This window comes from Mauremys mutica, chromosome 11, assembly GCF_020497125.1.
Source record: "Mauremys mutica isolate MM-2020 ecotype Southern chromosome 11, ASM2049712v1, whole genome shotgun sequence".
Classification (NCBI taxonomy): Eukaryota; Metazoa; Chordata; order Testudines; family Geoemydidae; genus Mauremys; species Mauremys mutica.
Window position 1 is genome coordinate 26,511,871 of NC_059082.1, and position 15,871 is coordinate 26,527,741.

General features: G+C 43.8%; 2 protein-coding genes across 2 annotated transcripts in view; one reads left to right on the forward strand and one right to left on the reverse strand.

Moving 5' to 3' along the window:
- ALDH1A2 (aldehyde dehydrogenase 1 family member A2) overlaps positions 1 to 15,871 on the reverse strand; it is a 113,438-nt gene that overhangs the window by 83,078 nt on the left and 14,489 nt on the right. The window lies entirely within an intron of this gene.
- AQP9 (aquaporin 9) overlaps positions 13,328 to 15,871 on the forward strand; it is a 38,154-nt gene continuing 35,610 nt past the window's right edge. The window contains exon 1 of the mRNA XM_044979127.1: positions 13,328 to 13,691. Coding sequence (XP_044835062.1) covers positions 13,590 to 13,691 — 102 coding nt within the window. The 5' untranslated portion in view covers positions 13,328 to 13,589. The remainder of the gene's footprint in view (positions 13,692 to 15,871) is intronic.

Genomic DNA, 15,871 nt, shown 5'->3' on the forward strand with positions numbered 1-15,871 from the left:
TCCCACTGAGAGGAGGTGTGGCTAGAGTAATCTGTGCTGCAAAGATCCTGGGCTGGCAAAGCAGTCCCAAAGGGACCAACCCAGCACCAGATTGTCTTCAGGATCAGGGTAGCAGAGAGTCATCTGTGTTCTCATGCTGACCATCGCTCTATGTAGGACCCAGCAAATTCACAGATAAGAAAAATGCATCACGGACCATGAAATCTGGTCTTTTGTGTCCTTTTACCCTATACTATACAGATTTCACAAGGGAGAACAGCATTTCTCAAACTGGGGGTCTTGATTCAAAGGAAGTTGTAAGGGGGTCACAAATTTATTTTAGGGAGGTCATGGTATTGCCATCCTTACTTCTGTGCTGCATTAAGAGCTGGGTGGCACCCCGCCAGCAGCCGAGCAGAAGTAAAGGTGGCAATACCATACCATGCCACCTTACTTTTGCGCTGCTGCCTTCAGAGCTGGGCAGCCGGAGAGTGGCAGCTGCTTACTGAGGGCCCAGAAATGCAGGCAACAGCGCAGAAGTAAGGGTCACAATATCATACCATGCCTGCCTTACGTCTGTGCTGCTGCTGGAGCACTGCCTGCAGAGCTGTGATTCCAGCCAGTAGCTGCCGCTCTCCAGCTGCCCAGCTCTGAAGGCAGCTTTGCCGCCAGCAGCAGCGCAGAAGTAAGGGTAGCGGAACCACACACCCCCTTCAATAACTTTGAGACCCCCTCCACAACTCCTTTTTGGGTCAGGACCCCTACAATTACAGCACCATGAAATTTCAGATTTAAATAGCTGAAATCATGAAATTTATGATTTTTAAAATCCTGTGACTGTGAAATTGACCAAAATGGACCATGAATTTGGTAGGGCTCTACTCATATGTCCTGAGAGTTTAGCTCATACAGAAAATAGCTAAGCAAGCCTACCAAATCTTAGGCAAGGAGGTGGATTTGTAGTTGGGCATTATTCTGACAGGAGTTGCATTAATATCATTATCCACCTGAGCTCCTGGTCATCTTAGATTTTGTTCACTTAAAGCCCACTAAGTATTTTATACAAAAATATGTAATAGTATTCCACTATTATTAGAAAATAACAAAGGGTACATACATGCTGACCCACCACTGGCATTTATAGACACTGCTTCACCTCCATGGCTGTTGAGGTTCTCGTCTATGCCTTCATCTCCTTGGTCCTGGACTATTTCTATACCCAATGGCTTCTCCTAGACTCCCCTAGCAGCTCCAGACTGTTTATCACCACTCTTTCCACACACACAAAGGAGTCTGATCACATCACTCTGCTACTCAAACAACTCTGCTTGGTATTTGTAAACATATACAAACTGTAAGTCATTTACCTTTTTGTACTTTACATTGTCTGTTTCTTTATAAAAATCAGTAAAACGAATGATAAACCCCCCACAACTCTACTAGCTCCCCATTCATTTCAGGACCCAGTTGAAAACAGACCTTGTTTTCAAAGCCCTCCATAGATTGATATAAGCCTGTTTTATGGACTTCCTTCACTCCGGTGTCACCACTGTGGGTATGAGAGCCTTTTCCTCTGCAGCTCTTGCCATCTTGAATAACCTGCCTCATTAAATCTCTCTCTAATTTCAAGTCTTATCTGCAAACATCTATCTCTTCATATTTCTCACCTGCTCCCCCACCATTAACTTTGTAATTATGTCATTTAACTCCATAAAGCTTTGGGGATTCAGTTTGTATAAAGGCATTACAAAAACAATGTTGTATAGTGCTGCACTTTGTTTTCCAGGAAAATAATTTTACTTTTTTTTCTATCCTTGCACTGATTCAGTATAGGTGCATAAGAGCAGAACAAACTCATCAGCCAAATTGCCAGCAAAACTCTAATTCCAGACTGTTAGTTGTAGGTAATGCTTTGTGCTGATGTACTTGCAAAGTAAGAAAGAATATAGGCTGATTGGTTTCCGTTTACATTTTGGTAGTTTAAAAACAATTAACTTGGAAAATTGATCAAATATGCTTCGGAATTAGAACTGGAGAATAAATAAGGACCAAAAAGCCACTTCCACTAAGTCTTTTTTCTGATCAAATTTCCACTTTAAAATTTGAACTTCATGGAGTCAATGCTTCAGCCTCAAGTGTCTCATATTAATTGCCTGGTATTTTCATTACTGGCCATGATGGCAGCAAATGCTCTTCCACAGATACTGGTATTGTAATTTATCTGCAGAAATAAATCACACGTTATAGCACTTCCCCCTCCCCCCAAGTTAATTGAATCACTTCTTTAAATGTCTCCAAGCCTGATGATTTGAGAGAGGTTTATTGTTTGAAATATTTTAAGAATTACATTCCTCAAGTTGCATGCAAAATGATCTCGATACTTACTCCAGATAAAAGTACAGTCCTAAAACTTACTACAGGGATTTTACAGAGAAATATTAATTCACTATAAAAAGATTCTACATACCAAAAAGGATCCAGTGTCTGAATATTACACATCTGTAGCGGTAATTACTTAATGAGGATTTTTAGATCTGTCGTAAGTTCTACAAATACTACAAAACCATACTTATATTTTGATTTACTTTTTACACTAATGGTTTCAATATAGAATCCAAAATAGATGGTGACGTCAATCATCAGCAATGATTCCTTACCATTGGAAGTCCAGAAACTACCAATGACGAAAACTAGATTTGATATACTATTTACTGTAAATCAGGCCAATGGATCAGCTTTCAAACCTGTGATAGTGTCCATTTCACGCTGCACAGATCTATTCCTCGCTGCTGCAGTTAATCTGATCCTAAACCTAAAGTCAGGATTTTAGTCAAGCCACAAATTATTCAGTTACCTATAAACCCATAGATGGGTGCAAGCAGAAAGAGTCTGCAGGGGTTGGGGTCTGTGGTTTTGGTTTGGCCCATATTAGAGATGGGTCAGTTGCAAAGTTTGGTTTTATCTTTTTAAATCTATGGTTTAAACATAATGTTCCCAGCACAGATTTACCACTAGTCTGGTCTGCTGGGGGCTGATGTTACCCCCTATGGAATGTGTATAAGGAGTAGCCTCAACATTTGAAGGTCTCCTGAGATCTGCCTGAGGCCATAGCCACCCATGTGGGTGTCCTCTGTCTGCCTAGCAGGTGAAGAGCCACATGCACAATCTGGCCCACTGCTGTCAACTGAGCATCACTAAACCTCAGATAGGGATGGTGACAATGTGCAGTGTCTTGGGTCAGTGCTCTATAAAGTGTGTGCTAACATCTATGCAGTTGTGCCAGGTGTGCTTTTGGTTCCACATACTCTATGCTGAGCGACATATATAACGTACCTTCCTACTTTGAACTTCTCTTCAATTTGCTTTTTTGAATTTACTATTTGAAAAACACATCAAGCCTCAAATGGACTGACCTTTCTGCTAATGTATATCACCTAATGAACGGATGCAATTAACTAATTCATATTGGAATATTGCACTTTCCAGTTCACATTTATCATCTCTAATTGCTCAATCTGGTTTGCCAGTTTAAATTTTTTATTATTACCCTTTAAACTAAAGGAATAAGTCATATCTAATTAACTGAACTTACATATTCAATTAATAGATTCATTATACCTTAATGAATATGGATACAGCACTGGGGCAACAGCAGATTGCTGTGTCGGAGAGTTCCTACCTATATATCCTGTAAAGAACATGCTATGAATCTCAGAGCAATTTTTTAAATTAAACAAACCGGAGTGCTAAGAGCACAGCGCACATGCAAGCTAACATTTCTGTACAGCATGAATTGGACAATTTTCTGGTCTTTGCCCTCATTCTAGCATCAGATAGATTCCCCCATGCAAAATGAACCCAAGCAGCAACACTTCTGTTTCTGGAGAGGCAGAAAATTTGGGACCTCTGGAAAGAACAAAGTGGGAGGGCGACTCTGATTGAGAGTACCTAGAAACAGCAAGATAGGAAGCTTCTCACCTGCTAGGCGGCAGGTAATGGACTGAATGAGCTTTCAGTGGAGTGAGTGTAACACTGCTATTAGAGATGACACAAGTGAGAAGATAAAGGGGGACCATGTCACAGGATCCTAGAGCCTGGGCTCCAGCCTGAGCCCGGCTGTCTACATTGCAATTAAACAGGCCCACAGCCTGAGATCCATAAGCCTAAGTCAGCTGGCATGATCCAGCCACAAGTTGTTAATTGCTGGATAGTCCTACTAGAAGTAGGGATGTAGAAGCACTAAGCACAAAGCAGTGCCTGGATACAAGGAGATCTCGGGGGACGGGGGTCGGGGGGTGGCCTTGGGAGTGGACTGGCAGTGTAAAGGGAAGGTGGTTTGCAATGTAAATGGAGGACGTTTTGTTGCCCTCCTAAAGATGCTGCCCTATCCATCTTCAAAGATTTGCTTGCCAAATGCAGCGTGTTATATTGTTTTTGTGGAGATGAAAACAAGTCCTCACTTCCCTTGGGTTTTCTTAAAATAATATTTCACACTAGGAAGGCTTAGATCGACTGCCCTTCTAGAATCCTTATTGTCTTATCTGTAGCCATAGCAAGGCCCACTGTTCCTGCTACCATAAGGAATTTAGTCTTTGTAACAGGGTAAAAGGGTTTGATAATGCATCCCATTCTGATTAGGAAAATGTAGAACTTACATCATCAGAAAACTCCATTGGAAATACTTCAAGGCTGTCTTTCTTTCTTCATGCAGCACAAATGTATTTACAAAGAAACCTTTTGCTTTCATAGCAACACCCATTTGATCTACCTTTTGAAGTGTTTCTTCTTCAGGGGTCTGAAATTAATAAAAAAATATGAAACGAGCCAACAATATTCTGTTCTTGCAGAGAAAGGTATGCACAACTCATGGACCTTAATTGTTCTGAAAAAGGGAGTGTATGTCTCAAAATGGACAGGGAACTGGCCAGAATAAACTACTTCTCTGTCAATCAATCCATTCTCCAAAAAAACGCTGGCCAAATCCTGCCCTGATTTACACACCCTTCTCCCATGTGCATACAGTAAGATAGAGCTATGTGTAGTGTAACTCACAAAAGGAGCTTAGATTAGTATTATAACCAGCAGGTGTAAGGAAAAGCCATCACTAACCCAACATAGAACATTGGCATGGACACAAAAAATAGCTGTACAACTACAACATGTTTACTACACTTGCATTTTGAAACAAGAGCAGCGATACAGCAGCATTTCATTACTGCCCTCTGCCCAGCTCTTAGAGCCTTGTCAATGTGAAATGTTATCTCGGTCACACTATTTCAGCTAGATAATCTCGGAGCGCACACATTCTCAACGAATCATTGCACAGTCGTCACATACATGAGCATAGGAAGTGCCATACTGTATGCTCCTTAAAGCTATGTCAATCAATGGGATGGCTGCACGTAGCCAGACACCGCTGGGCCCCTCTTGCTTCTGCCCCTGCTGCCCTCACAAAACCAATCAGGGGTGCCTTAAGTTGATACAATCACCCATGTATTTTATTTATAGTTCTTTCACACCACCAGCTTACTCTCTATGTGCAGGGTTTTACAGCCAGACTTCACCAGCCCCTCTCAGCCTCTGGCCTTTCTCCCCCACACAAGCCTTTCTAGCCCCCAGCTAATTAGCCTGGCAGCTGTTTCTAGTTGCCAAGCAGACAGGGCTATTCAGCCAGCCCCAGTCCATTCTGGCGTGACAAGAGGCTGATTAAGCTCTTCGTGCCCAGCACCCTGTCACACACCTCCCCCCTTAGGTAACCACTAGGCTGGTCCATCCCAGGCCTCTCCTCCTCTGCCAGTGGGGTTACTCCAGGGGAGTCTCTTGCCTCCCACTGGGTGCTCCCCAGGGTCCTTCTTGCGGGTTCGTTCATCCCCCACCCACAGTACGTACACTGTATAGGGGGTCGATGGCCCCACCGCTCTGCCACCACCCACAGGTCACCACACCAATCACCTCTCCAGGTTTGGCCTGCCTGCTTCTCCCCCTTTCCCTCCAGCAGGGGATCAGGGTCAGCCACTACTTCCACCAGGACACCCAGGCCAAAGGTTCCTCCAACCTGTCCAGTGGGGTCTGGGTCTCTTTGTCTGGGGGCTCTATTTTGGGGCACTCCTTTGGCCCCTCCTCCTCTACTCCCCTTTCTTCCCCATTTGGACTCTGTTGTCTAGGGTTTTCCTCTGTTCTCTCCGGAGGACTTTGGTCCTCCCCCTTCCTGGGGTCCACTAGCGTAGGGGGCGCCTCTCCCTTCTTTGGGGTCCCTCTCTTTTTTCCTCCCATGAGTCTCCTCCCCTCACCTCCTTTCCCTTTTGGGAAGGGGTTCCAGCTGGTCCCCAGTACCACTGGGTACAGTAACCCCTCCACTACCCCGACCTGTTTCCAGGAAAACCTGCTCCACGCTTCCAGGGGCACCTGGTCCATTGGGCAGTGCTTCCTATCCTCATGGACGTACTCAAGTTTCATCGACCTCACCCCAGGGATAAGCCAGTGTGACTTTACCAGCCCCCTACGGATGAGCAAGCAGGCCGAGGCCATGTCCATTAGGGCCATCCGGGGCTTCCTCCCACCCTCCCCAGAATGGTGGCAGTCCTTGCCCCTTCCGGCACCCTCCAATGTTAGTCCAGCCGCAAAACTCGGCGAGGCCGCAGCCATCTCCGGGCAGTCACCCCTTTTATGTCCCAGTCATCCGCACTGCCAGCACACGAGTTGACTGGGACGACTGGGGGCTCCTCTTTCTTTCTCTCTGGCCCCTTCCCAGGTGGTGTTTCTCTGGGTTTTTCCCCCCAACTCCCAGTCCCTGCACATCCGATCCTCCTTCCGGGGTAAGTCTGCTTCCGCATACTCCTCTGTTAGCTTGACTGCTAACAGAGGAGTATGCGGAAGCAGACTTACCCCGGAAGGAGGATCGGATGTGCAGGGACTGGGAGTTGGGGGGAAAAACCCAGAGAAACACCACCTGGGAAGGGGCCAGAGAGAAAGAAAGAGGAGCCCCCAGTAGCCTCCACTGTGCTCGGCTGGTGTTGTCTGACCCAGACTCACACGCTCTCTGGGAGGCCCTGTAAAAACTGTTCTAGAAGCACTCGGTCCATAATTTCTCCCACTGTTTGGGTATCCAGCTGCAGCCAACAAGTGGCCCAATCCGTCAGCTTCTGGTGAATGCCTAGGGCTGCAACCCCCCTGTCCACCTGACCGACTGAAATTTCTGGCGGTATTTTTATGCCGATAGGTGCACCTGGTCTAGGATGGCCGCCTTCACTGCCTCATAGTCTTTGGCCTGGTCATTACTGAACATCATATAGGCCGCTTGAGCCATGTCAGCCAGATAGGGAACCAGCCATAGGGCCCAGGCTGCCCTACCCCATCTGGCACCCAGGGCTACCTGCTTGAAGGTGCAGAGGAAGGCGTCCGGGTCATCAGTGGGGCTCATCTTACACAGGCCCAATCCCGTCGCCATCACCCCACATGGGACTCACCAGTCGCTGTAGGAGCTGCTGCTGCATGTTAGCCTACTCCCTTATAAAGTCCTGCAGGGTTCTCTGTTGTTCCAGCAGCCAGGTGAGTAAGACCTGCCTCTCTAGCTGGTGGGATTGCTGGAAGGCTTGCAGCACCTTTTGCATCTCCTTCTGCTGCTTCGCTAGCCATTGCAGGATCCCTTCCTTCTCCGGGCCTCCATGCACTCATGCTGGCTTCATATCCCAGACAAGCCCCCATGTGTAGCAAGGCACTGCTGGGCCCTTGCTGCCCTTACAAAACCAATCAGGAACATCTTAGGTCCATGCAATCACCTGTGTATTTTAATTATAGTTCTTTCCCACCAGCAGCTATCTATGTACAGGGTTTTACAGCCAGACTTCACCAACAACAGGCTAGAGCCATCAGCCCCTTTCAGCCTCTGCTCTTTCTCCCCCCTGCCCGCCTTTACAGCCCCCCTGGCTAATTAGGCTGGCAGCTGTTTCTAGTTGCCAAGCAGGCAGGGCTATTCAGCCAGCCCCAATCCATGGCAGGGGGCTGATTAAGCACTTCATGCCCAGCACCCTGTCACACTGCACTTCTGTATCTTCTAAAATGTTATCATTATGTGTTATTTCCTGAGACCTGACGGTATGTTCCTATGAGACCTATGAGGCAGTGAAGGCGGTCATCCTAGACCAGGTGCACCTATCGGCATAAAAATACCGCCAGAAATTTCAGTCGGTCAGGTGGACAGGGGGGTTGCGGCCCTGGGCATTCACCAGAAGCTGACAGAACAGAGAGCTGTTGGTTTTGCCCCAAGGAGTTTACAGGACTCCCACTGCCTGCAGTGGGCTTTGAATCAGGCCCTTAAGGCTATAGCCAATGTGGAATATGCTTACAGTGTTTACTAATAGTAGTAACATGAATTCATAGGAATCTTTCAAGCTTGTCACTCCAAGGGGCTGATGTTTCTTCTATGGACTGAGACCTTTTACTCCTCTATCTGATTCACGTTAGCACTTATGCATCAGAGATCACAGCAAAGGATAGATGGAGACAGACCAGAAAGGGAAAGAGGGTCTGCAAAAGTGTTCCTTAGGTATGCAGAGAATCAGTAATGCTGCATTTGAATCTGTTCAGCTTTTCATCACAAAATAGTTGCTTTCTTTGAATGCACCAGTAATAGCAATGATTCACTTTAGAGAAAAATCCTTCAAAGATTGTGTAGTAATTTTTCTGTGAAAATGTAAGTTAGGTGAATAAACTTGCATATGGATAGGAAATACTGCTAATGGGCATATTTGTCTCGGTGTAGCTCAACTAAAACCAACAGATTTACAGTAGGGAAGAATTTGGCCCATATTATACAAATACTGAAAGGTGCATTGTGTTGCATGTTAATAAACTTGCTCACCCTGGCTATGTTGGGTTTATCACTTACATCAATAATGATTTATGCGATACTCGGAATACTATACTGTTAAGAACTCAGTGCTGTATATATTGTTACCTCTCAGAACTAAGCTCTGGGAGCAATATGCAGCAGCATTATTCTTTATTTCTGTAGGACAAAGCATGAGGGGGAATGTAAAGAAGGTAGAACAATGCAGTCTGTATATAACCTTTTCTCATTCCTATTCTGCTCGGATATAGACATAGGGCCAAAGTACTTTAATGCAGATTTCACGGATGTAATGGCACAATTTATGCGGCCCTGTTCTGAGGTTACAGTATAGGTACATTCAAGAATGGATCACATTAATATTGTAGACATTCTTTCCCTTGTTTAAAAGGCTTTGGCCTCCCTGCTTTCAGTCACCTGAATTCTATTTAATGATACTTAAACTGTATATGTTACACAAATTGGAAACTCAAGTCCAGATGAAACATCATTAGCAAAAATCAATAAACTACAGGCAGAGAGTATTAGCCTCTTTGTGCTGTTCTGCACATGTGCGACCCTCTCCACCCCTTTGCAGTAATAGCAGCCTTTCCACATGAGTGATGCTCAAAGGCCAGGATTAATCACAGTCCAGAGATGCTGGTGCAGAGCAGTGGTGCTTACTGCATGGACCTGGGGAGTTACATTCCAGTTGTCAGTTTGTTAAGCTCTAAGCTACCCTGACAGTCTTGAAGGATGCTCATGTCATCTGTTTGGCAGTGCCAGTATTCCTACCATTATGACACTGTGAGCAGGGCCAAGATGGTAAACCTGAGAATGAGCGAGATTAGTAGAAAACAGTAATCATGGTGTTATCATATGACCACTGTTTAACTGGAAAGTCCAGCTCTCTATGTAGTAAATGAGCGGTAACAGGAAAGGTAGGTTGCATGGATTACTAATTAAGGTTTTAAATGTTTAATAGCATTTCTTTTTCCTTACATTTCATGTGTTCTTTTTTCCTCCCAACGCCATCTAGATATTTGTTAGAACTGGGAGAATACTTCAACAAACCTGCTGTGATTATCACTCAGATGATAAACTGAATTAACTACAGCTATGTCTGTGCCCCTTTTGTATTGGCTTTCTGCAAAGAGTCTAGCCAATGACTTTAATGGGAGGAATATATGTGAAAACTGAAAATTGTAAGCAAATATTAAAGAATATTTGAAGAAAGCAAATTCTGATCTTTTAAGTGTAGGTATTGGCGCTAGAAAGCGGATTCTCAGAGTTATGCTCACCTAGCCAAGGAACAAAAGCACTATGGGGAAAGCAATGTGGTCTGGAGAAAGGAGCATGGAGTTGAGAATGAGGAGCTCTTGAGTCATAATCTTGGATGTGCCACTGACTCTACCCTGTGGCTTCAGCCAACTCTCCCTCCCACAGTATCTCCAGCTACCAAAAATGGGGCTACCAAACCTTGCACACCTGTTGTGAGGATTAATGAGGTGATCACCACACAGCCCTCTGAGCATGAAAAGGGGTACAGAAATGCAGTGCAACTCTAGAACAATGCAGCTCTTCATTGCCTCCCTACGCAGGGCTGTAGCTACCTGCCACAAGCTAGGCCTGTGTTAGAGAAGGAATTGCTATCGACAGTCTTCTTAATCAATTACTTTTCTTAAGTACACCACTTATGTCTCATCTTTCAAGGAAGAAACTCCATGTTCACCTCATTCTTGCTGTAATGAACATGTCCTCGGGAACCTGCTGCAATTTTTTACACAAATAATTACACAAATCTTTTCCTTTCATAGCCATAGTAAAGTTGTATCTTTTATGTGCTGTAATAACTAATATCCTGAACATGTAGCTTTGTGATGCAGTGGTGCAAAGGTGTCTCCCAAAATGTAATAAATTGGGCTATAATCACATTACACTCCAAAGTTGCACCGAACCAGAGTGATCTCTGGAATGACTCAGTTGAAGCAAATGGAGTAGAAGACTCCTGAGTGAGGGAAGTGAATTTTACCCTTACCCTGGTCCTGCAGAATCAGACCCTTCTTCTGGATGGGCCAGATCCAAAACCCACTGACGTTCATGGGAATGGGAATTCCCACTGATTTTAGTCGGCTTTAGGTCAGGCTCTATATTCCTGATGCTGCTAGGTGCTGCTGCCTTCTACATAGCCTTATTTACACTAGCACCTAATACACTGACACCTAACACCCCATGGGTGCAGCACGGCTGGAGACAGGAATACCATAAACAAGGCTTAGACATCTTTACCACTGGGGCATCTAACCCACCAGTGGAACTGCAGCCCACCGGGAACTGTGGGTATGCCTACACTGCAATTAAAAACCCACGGCTGGCCCAGTTCAGCTGGTTCAGGCTAAGGGGTCTTTCATTGCAGGTTAGACATTCAGACTTAGGCTGGAATCTGAGCTCTGGGACCCTCCTCCCGGAACATCCTAGAGATTGGGCTTGAGACCAAAAGTCTACACCACAGTTAAACAGCCCCTTAGCCAAGCCATGTGAGCCTGAGTCAGCTGACACAGGCCAGCCACAGGTGTCTAAGGATATGTCTACACTATGGGATTATTCCGATTTTACATAAACCGGTTTTGTAAAACAGATTGTATAAAGTCGAGTGCACGTGGCCACACTAAGCACATTAATTTGGTGGTGTGTGTCCATGTACCGAGGCTAGCGTCGATTTCCGGAGCATTGCACTGTGGGTAGCTATCCCGTAGCTATCCCATAGTTCCCGCAGTCTCCCCCCCCATTGGAATTCTGGGTTGAGATCCCAATGCATGATGGGGCAAAAACAGTGTCGCGGGTGATTCTGGGTAAATGTCATCACTCAATCCTTCCTCCGTGAATGCAACGGCAGACAATCATTTTGCACCCTTTTTCCCTGGATTGCTCTGGCAGACGCCATAGCATGGCAACCATGGAGCCTGTTTTGCCTTTTGTCACTGTCACCGTATGTGTACTGGATCCTGCTGACATTTCGTCTTCTGTAACGGAGCTCTGACAGAACAGATTTGTCTCCCCATACAGCGACCAGATCCAGTATCTCCTGTATGGTCCATGCTGGAGCTCCTTTTTGGATTTGGAACTGCATAGCCACCCGTGCTGATCAGAGCTTCACGCTGAGCAAACAGGAAATGAAATTCAAAAGTTCGCGGGGCTTTTCCTGTCAACCTGGCCAGTGCATCTGAGTTCAGATTGCTTTCCAGAGCGGTCACAATGGTGCACTGTGGGATACCGCCCGGAGGCCAATACCGTCGATTGGCGGCCACACTAACCCTAATCCGACATGGCAATACCGATTTCAGTGCTACTCCTCTCGTCAGGGAGGAGTACAGAAATCGGTTTAAAGAGCCCTTTATATCGATATAAAGGGCCTCGTTGTGTGGACGGGTGCAGGGTTAAATCGGTTTAACGCTGCTAAATTCGGTTTAAACGCATAGTGTAGACCAGGCCTAAATGAAGTGCAAATATATACCAGGAAGCAAAAAGCCCCCATGTGTAGACACAGCACCAGACCCTATGCATCCCCAACTCATCATGAAGTCTCCTGCCAGGATTAGGCTCCGGGTATTCCTGTATTTAATACAAACAAAGCCAACGGATGAAGCAATGTGTCAACTTGTTCAAGTCAATCAATCAATGTGTCAGCTGAGTCAGTGACACATCTGATAGGAACAACCAAGATGCTAATAGCTTTTTAAAGAAAAGTAGATGAGTGTTTCACTGTAGAAATATTATTCCACACCGGGCCTGATCCTGTAGGGTGCTCAGAACCTTCACCTCTCTTTCAAATCAGTGAGAAATAAGATCCTGAATACCTTGCAGGATCAAGACCCTAATCAGTTTTACTTCAACATAGGGACTACAATTAAGCTAAACATTTTAGAGGCATACACTCTTTTTCAGTGCCTCACCAGACTATATCACACTGTAGAAAGCCACTGGACGGAAGCAGATTTCATTAGAGGCATTTACATTATTCTGCCTCATTGCTCTCTCATTAACAGGGCTCTCTCATCACTAGAGAGTTAAGGTATTTAGCCCAAGAAGTGTATTACTATTCAGTCCGTGGATGTACAAAATCACAGCACGTCTAAAGCAGCATTCTTCAATAGGCACTGAAATCGCTCTGAACTGTACAGAATGTGCCTTTTTAAAAAAAAACAAAACAAAGGCTAGAGCACATTTCTTTGGCAAGCACTCACTCACTGGCACAGCCTCCTTTGCAGAAAGGTTTCAAATGGCCAACAACTGTGTAACTTTAATCCCATCCGGGAGCAAAACCAAGGGCTTGCTTCCATATTTGGCAGTTTTTATACTCTCTCTCCTTCTCATCTTTTGGGGATTTAAACACACAAAAGTTTACCTTGGTAAAAGGTAACCTTGGGGGAAAGACAATGATTAATCCATCCTGTGTGGAATTAGAAGAAAAAAAGTTCATCAGCTTCTGATTGTGAGGTTTCCAGTATTATCTAGTTCTGCTAATATAAATAGAAGCCAGCAAACTCAGATATCGCACAGGATGGAAAACTTATGACGAATCATCAGGTCACGCTGAGGGGATCCAGTCAATGCCTGCACAGTCAGATGATTTCACTGGCTGCACAGATGTCAAAATCTCATATTTCAATGTATAAGTAAAAGTGTCAAAGTTCAGCTGAAGCAGGGATGATTACAAAGCAAATTTGAGGGGTCCGTGTTGGAGCATAACTGGCATTACAGAGCAACAAGAGGAACCAAAAAAATGAACGGGCAAAGCAAAAGAACATTCAAGGAGAAATTTGCCTTGAAGAACAGCTTTATAAAAGAAGCCCTGTCAGAATTCCTGGGAACATTTGTCATGATAGTAAGTTTCAGCTACTTTCCTTCCTTCCCACTAATTGAATGATGGACAGTATTTGTAAGGGGACATGTGTTGCTTTTCCTTGTCTCTACAAGTAGATTGGGTCACTGACTGACAAATAGTGCACAGCAGTAAATGAATTGCTTCTATTAATGGTAAGTTTGTTATTACTTCAGTCACTTGAAATAAATATGCATGACTCAAATATAGACACTAGAATATTTGTTGAATATACTTTACAATTGTCTCTTAAGTTTCATTTGATAGCTGACTAGGTTTTTAATGACTTACCAACTTCTGAAAAATGTGCAGATGTGAACAATACACTTTAATAATCCTGCTTTTCTATTTTTTTTTTTAAATCAGGAATTTCTCAGTTCTCATGCACAAGTTCTATTTGCATTGACTAATGAACCATATTGCGCATATAGGGGATAACAGATCTCAGACTAGGTATCTTTTCACTGTGTTACACAGATTTAATCCTGTGATTCCTAGTGAATGTAATAGCTGTTGCACTGCTGAATCCTCAGGGATTTGAAAGCTTATCACATTTTGTTTGTGGCTTTTACACTGTTACATTTGCTGTAACCTGCAACTATTTTCCATTTCAGGTAAATATTAGACCCCTCCATTATTTATTCACAACAGCAAAATGTTTTCCTCTTTAGTTCTTGTTCAAAAAGTTTCCTGGGATCTTTGCATATTAGATATTAGACACACAATGTAGATTTGATTTACAAAGACACACTGACATGTTAGTAATATTCTAATAGCCATAAAATAATGATTATATTGTGCTTTCCAAACACTGACTAATCCTTAGTGAGTTTGGTATTATTCTTTTTTATAGATGGGGAAACGGAGGCACAGAGCAGGTCACCGATTTACCAAAGAGGATTATCTGGGATTAGAATACTAGTGCTAATCCCCCATCCTTCCTTGTAGATGGAATTCAACTGTCTTGTGGTTTTGCTAAGTATTTTATCAAGGTGAAACTGCATCAGAAAACAAACAAACAAAAAAACCTACCAAGACCCCAAACTAAATACAGGCATAATACTAGCATGGAAAGGTGTATTTTTTTTGTCTGTAATCATGTCAATTAGATTTAAAGTATGCCATCTTCTAGAAGACTCCCGATAGTTATGTAAGTGTTGAAAATGACATTCTTTATCATACTTCAACCAACTCTTAGCACAGGCATGACAGTAACAATCCTACTTTGCAATTTTCTAAAATATCTATACAGTGTTATAGCAAGGTACTCAGATGCAAGAATCTCAAAGCATTTTACCAACAAGAATCAATTAAGTTTCACAATAACCCCGTAAGGAAGGAAAATATTTTACATATTAGGAAGTGTGATTACAGAGGTTATATGAGGCACCCAGGAAGTCTGTGGCAGAGCTGTGAATATAACCCAGATCACTTGACATCCAGTCCTATGTCTTAAACACATGATCCTCCCCCCGCCCATTAATCAAAATGTAAGTGAAGAAAATATATTATAGTGCAGATGCTATTATTTAATGTTCTGCCATGCAAGAGTGGAAGGAAATGCAACCGTACAGTCTGTATTATAGTATAACAGGGAAACCAAACTACATAATCCTGGGGTTGGCAACATGACTAAATTTCACAACCTACTTTCCCTTTTTTTAGTTTAAAGTTGTTTTAGCCTTGAATAATGCTGAAAAGACCTACAAATAGACAATTGAATAATTGAGCAATCAGCAAGCTGCTAAGAAACTAGGCTGATGTTTTGACTGCACAGGATTTTCTGAAGTAAACTACAGTACAGGGTTATTGTAACGAGGTGCTCCCTTTTCTGCAGTTACTTGCCTCACGATTTAATGGGATCCCACTGCCAATAGCATCTCTCACCTCATGATTCACTTCTTTTAAAAAAAAATATTAAAACCAATTTAATTTTGAGCTGGTGAAAGGGGCATGATTGACAACTCTGGAGACAGAAATCCACGAAGAGCAGACCAGCATCAAGGTGGACTGCAGAAGTAAGAGCTTCCCCACACTGTCCCACTGACATGCCTTAATCCTATTCTAGAGTGAGAGTCAGACAGTTCAGCTGGTCTATTCAATCCAGAGCCTCTCTGGAGGCACAACTAATGCCAGTTGTGAGGTTTGCTTGTAGGACGTGGCTACTATATCCACCTAGAAAT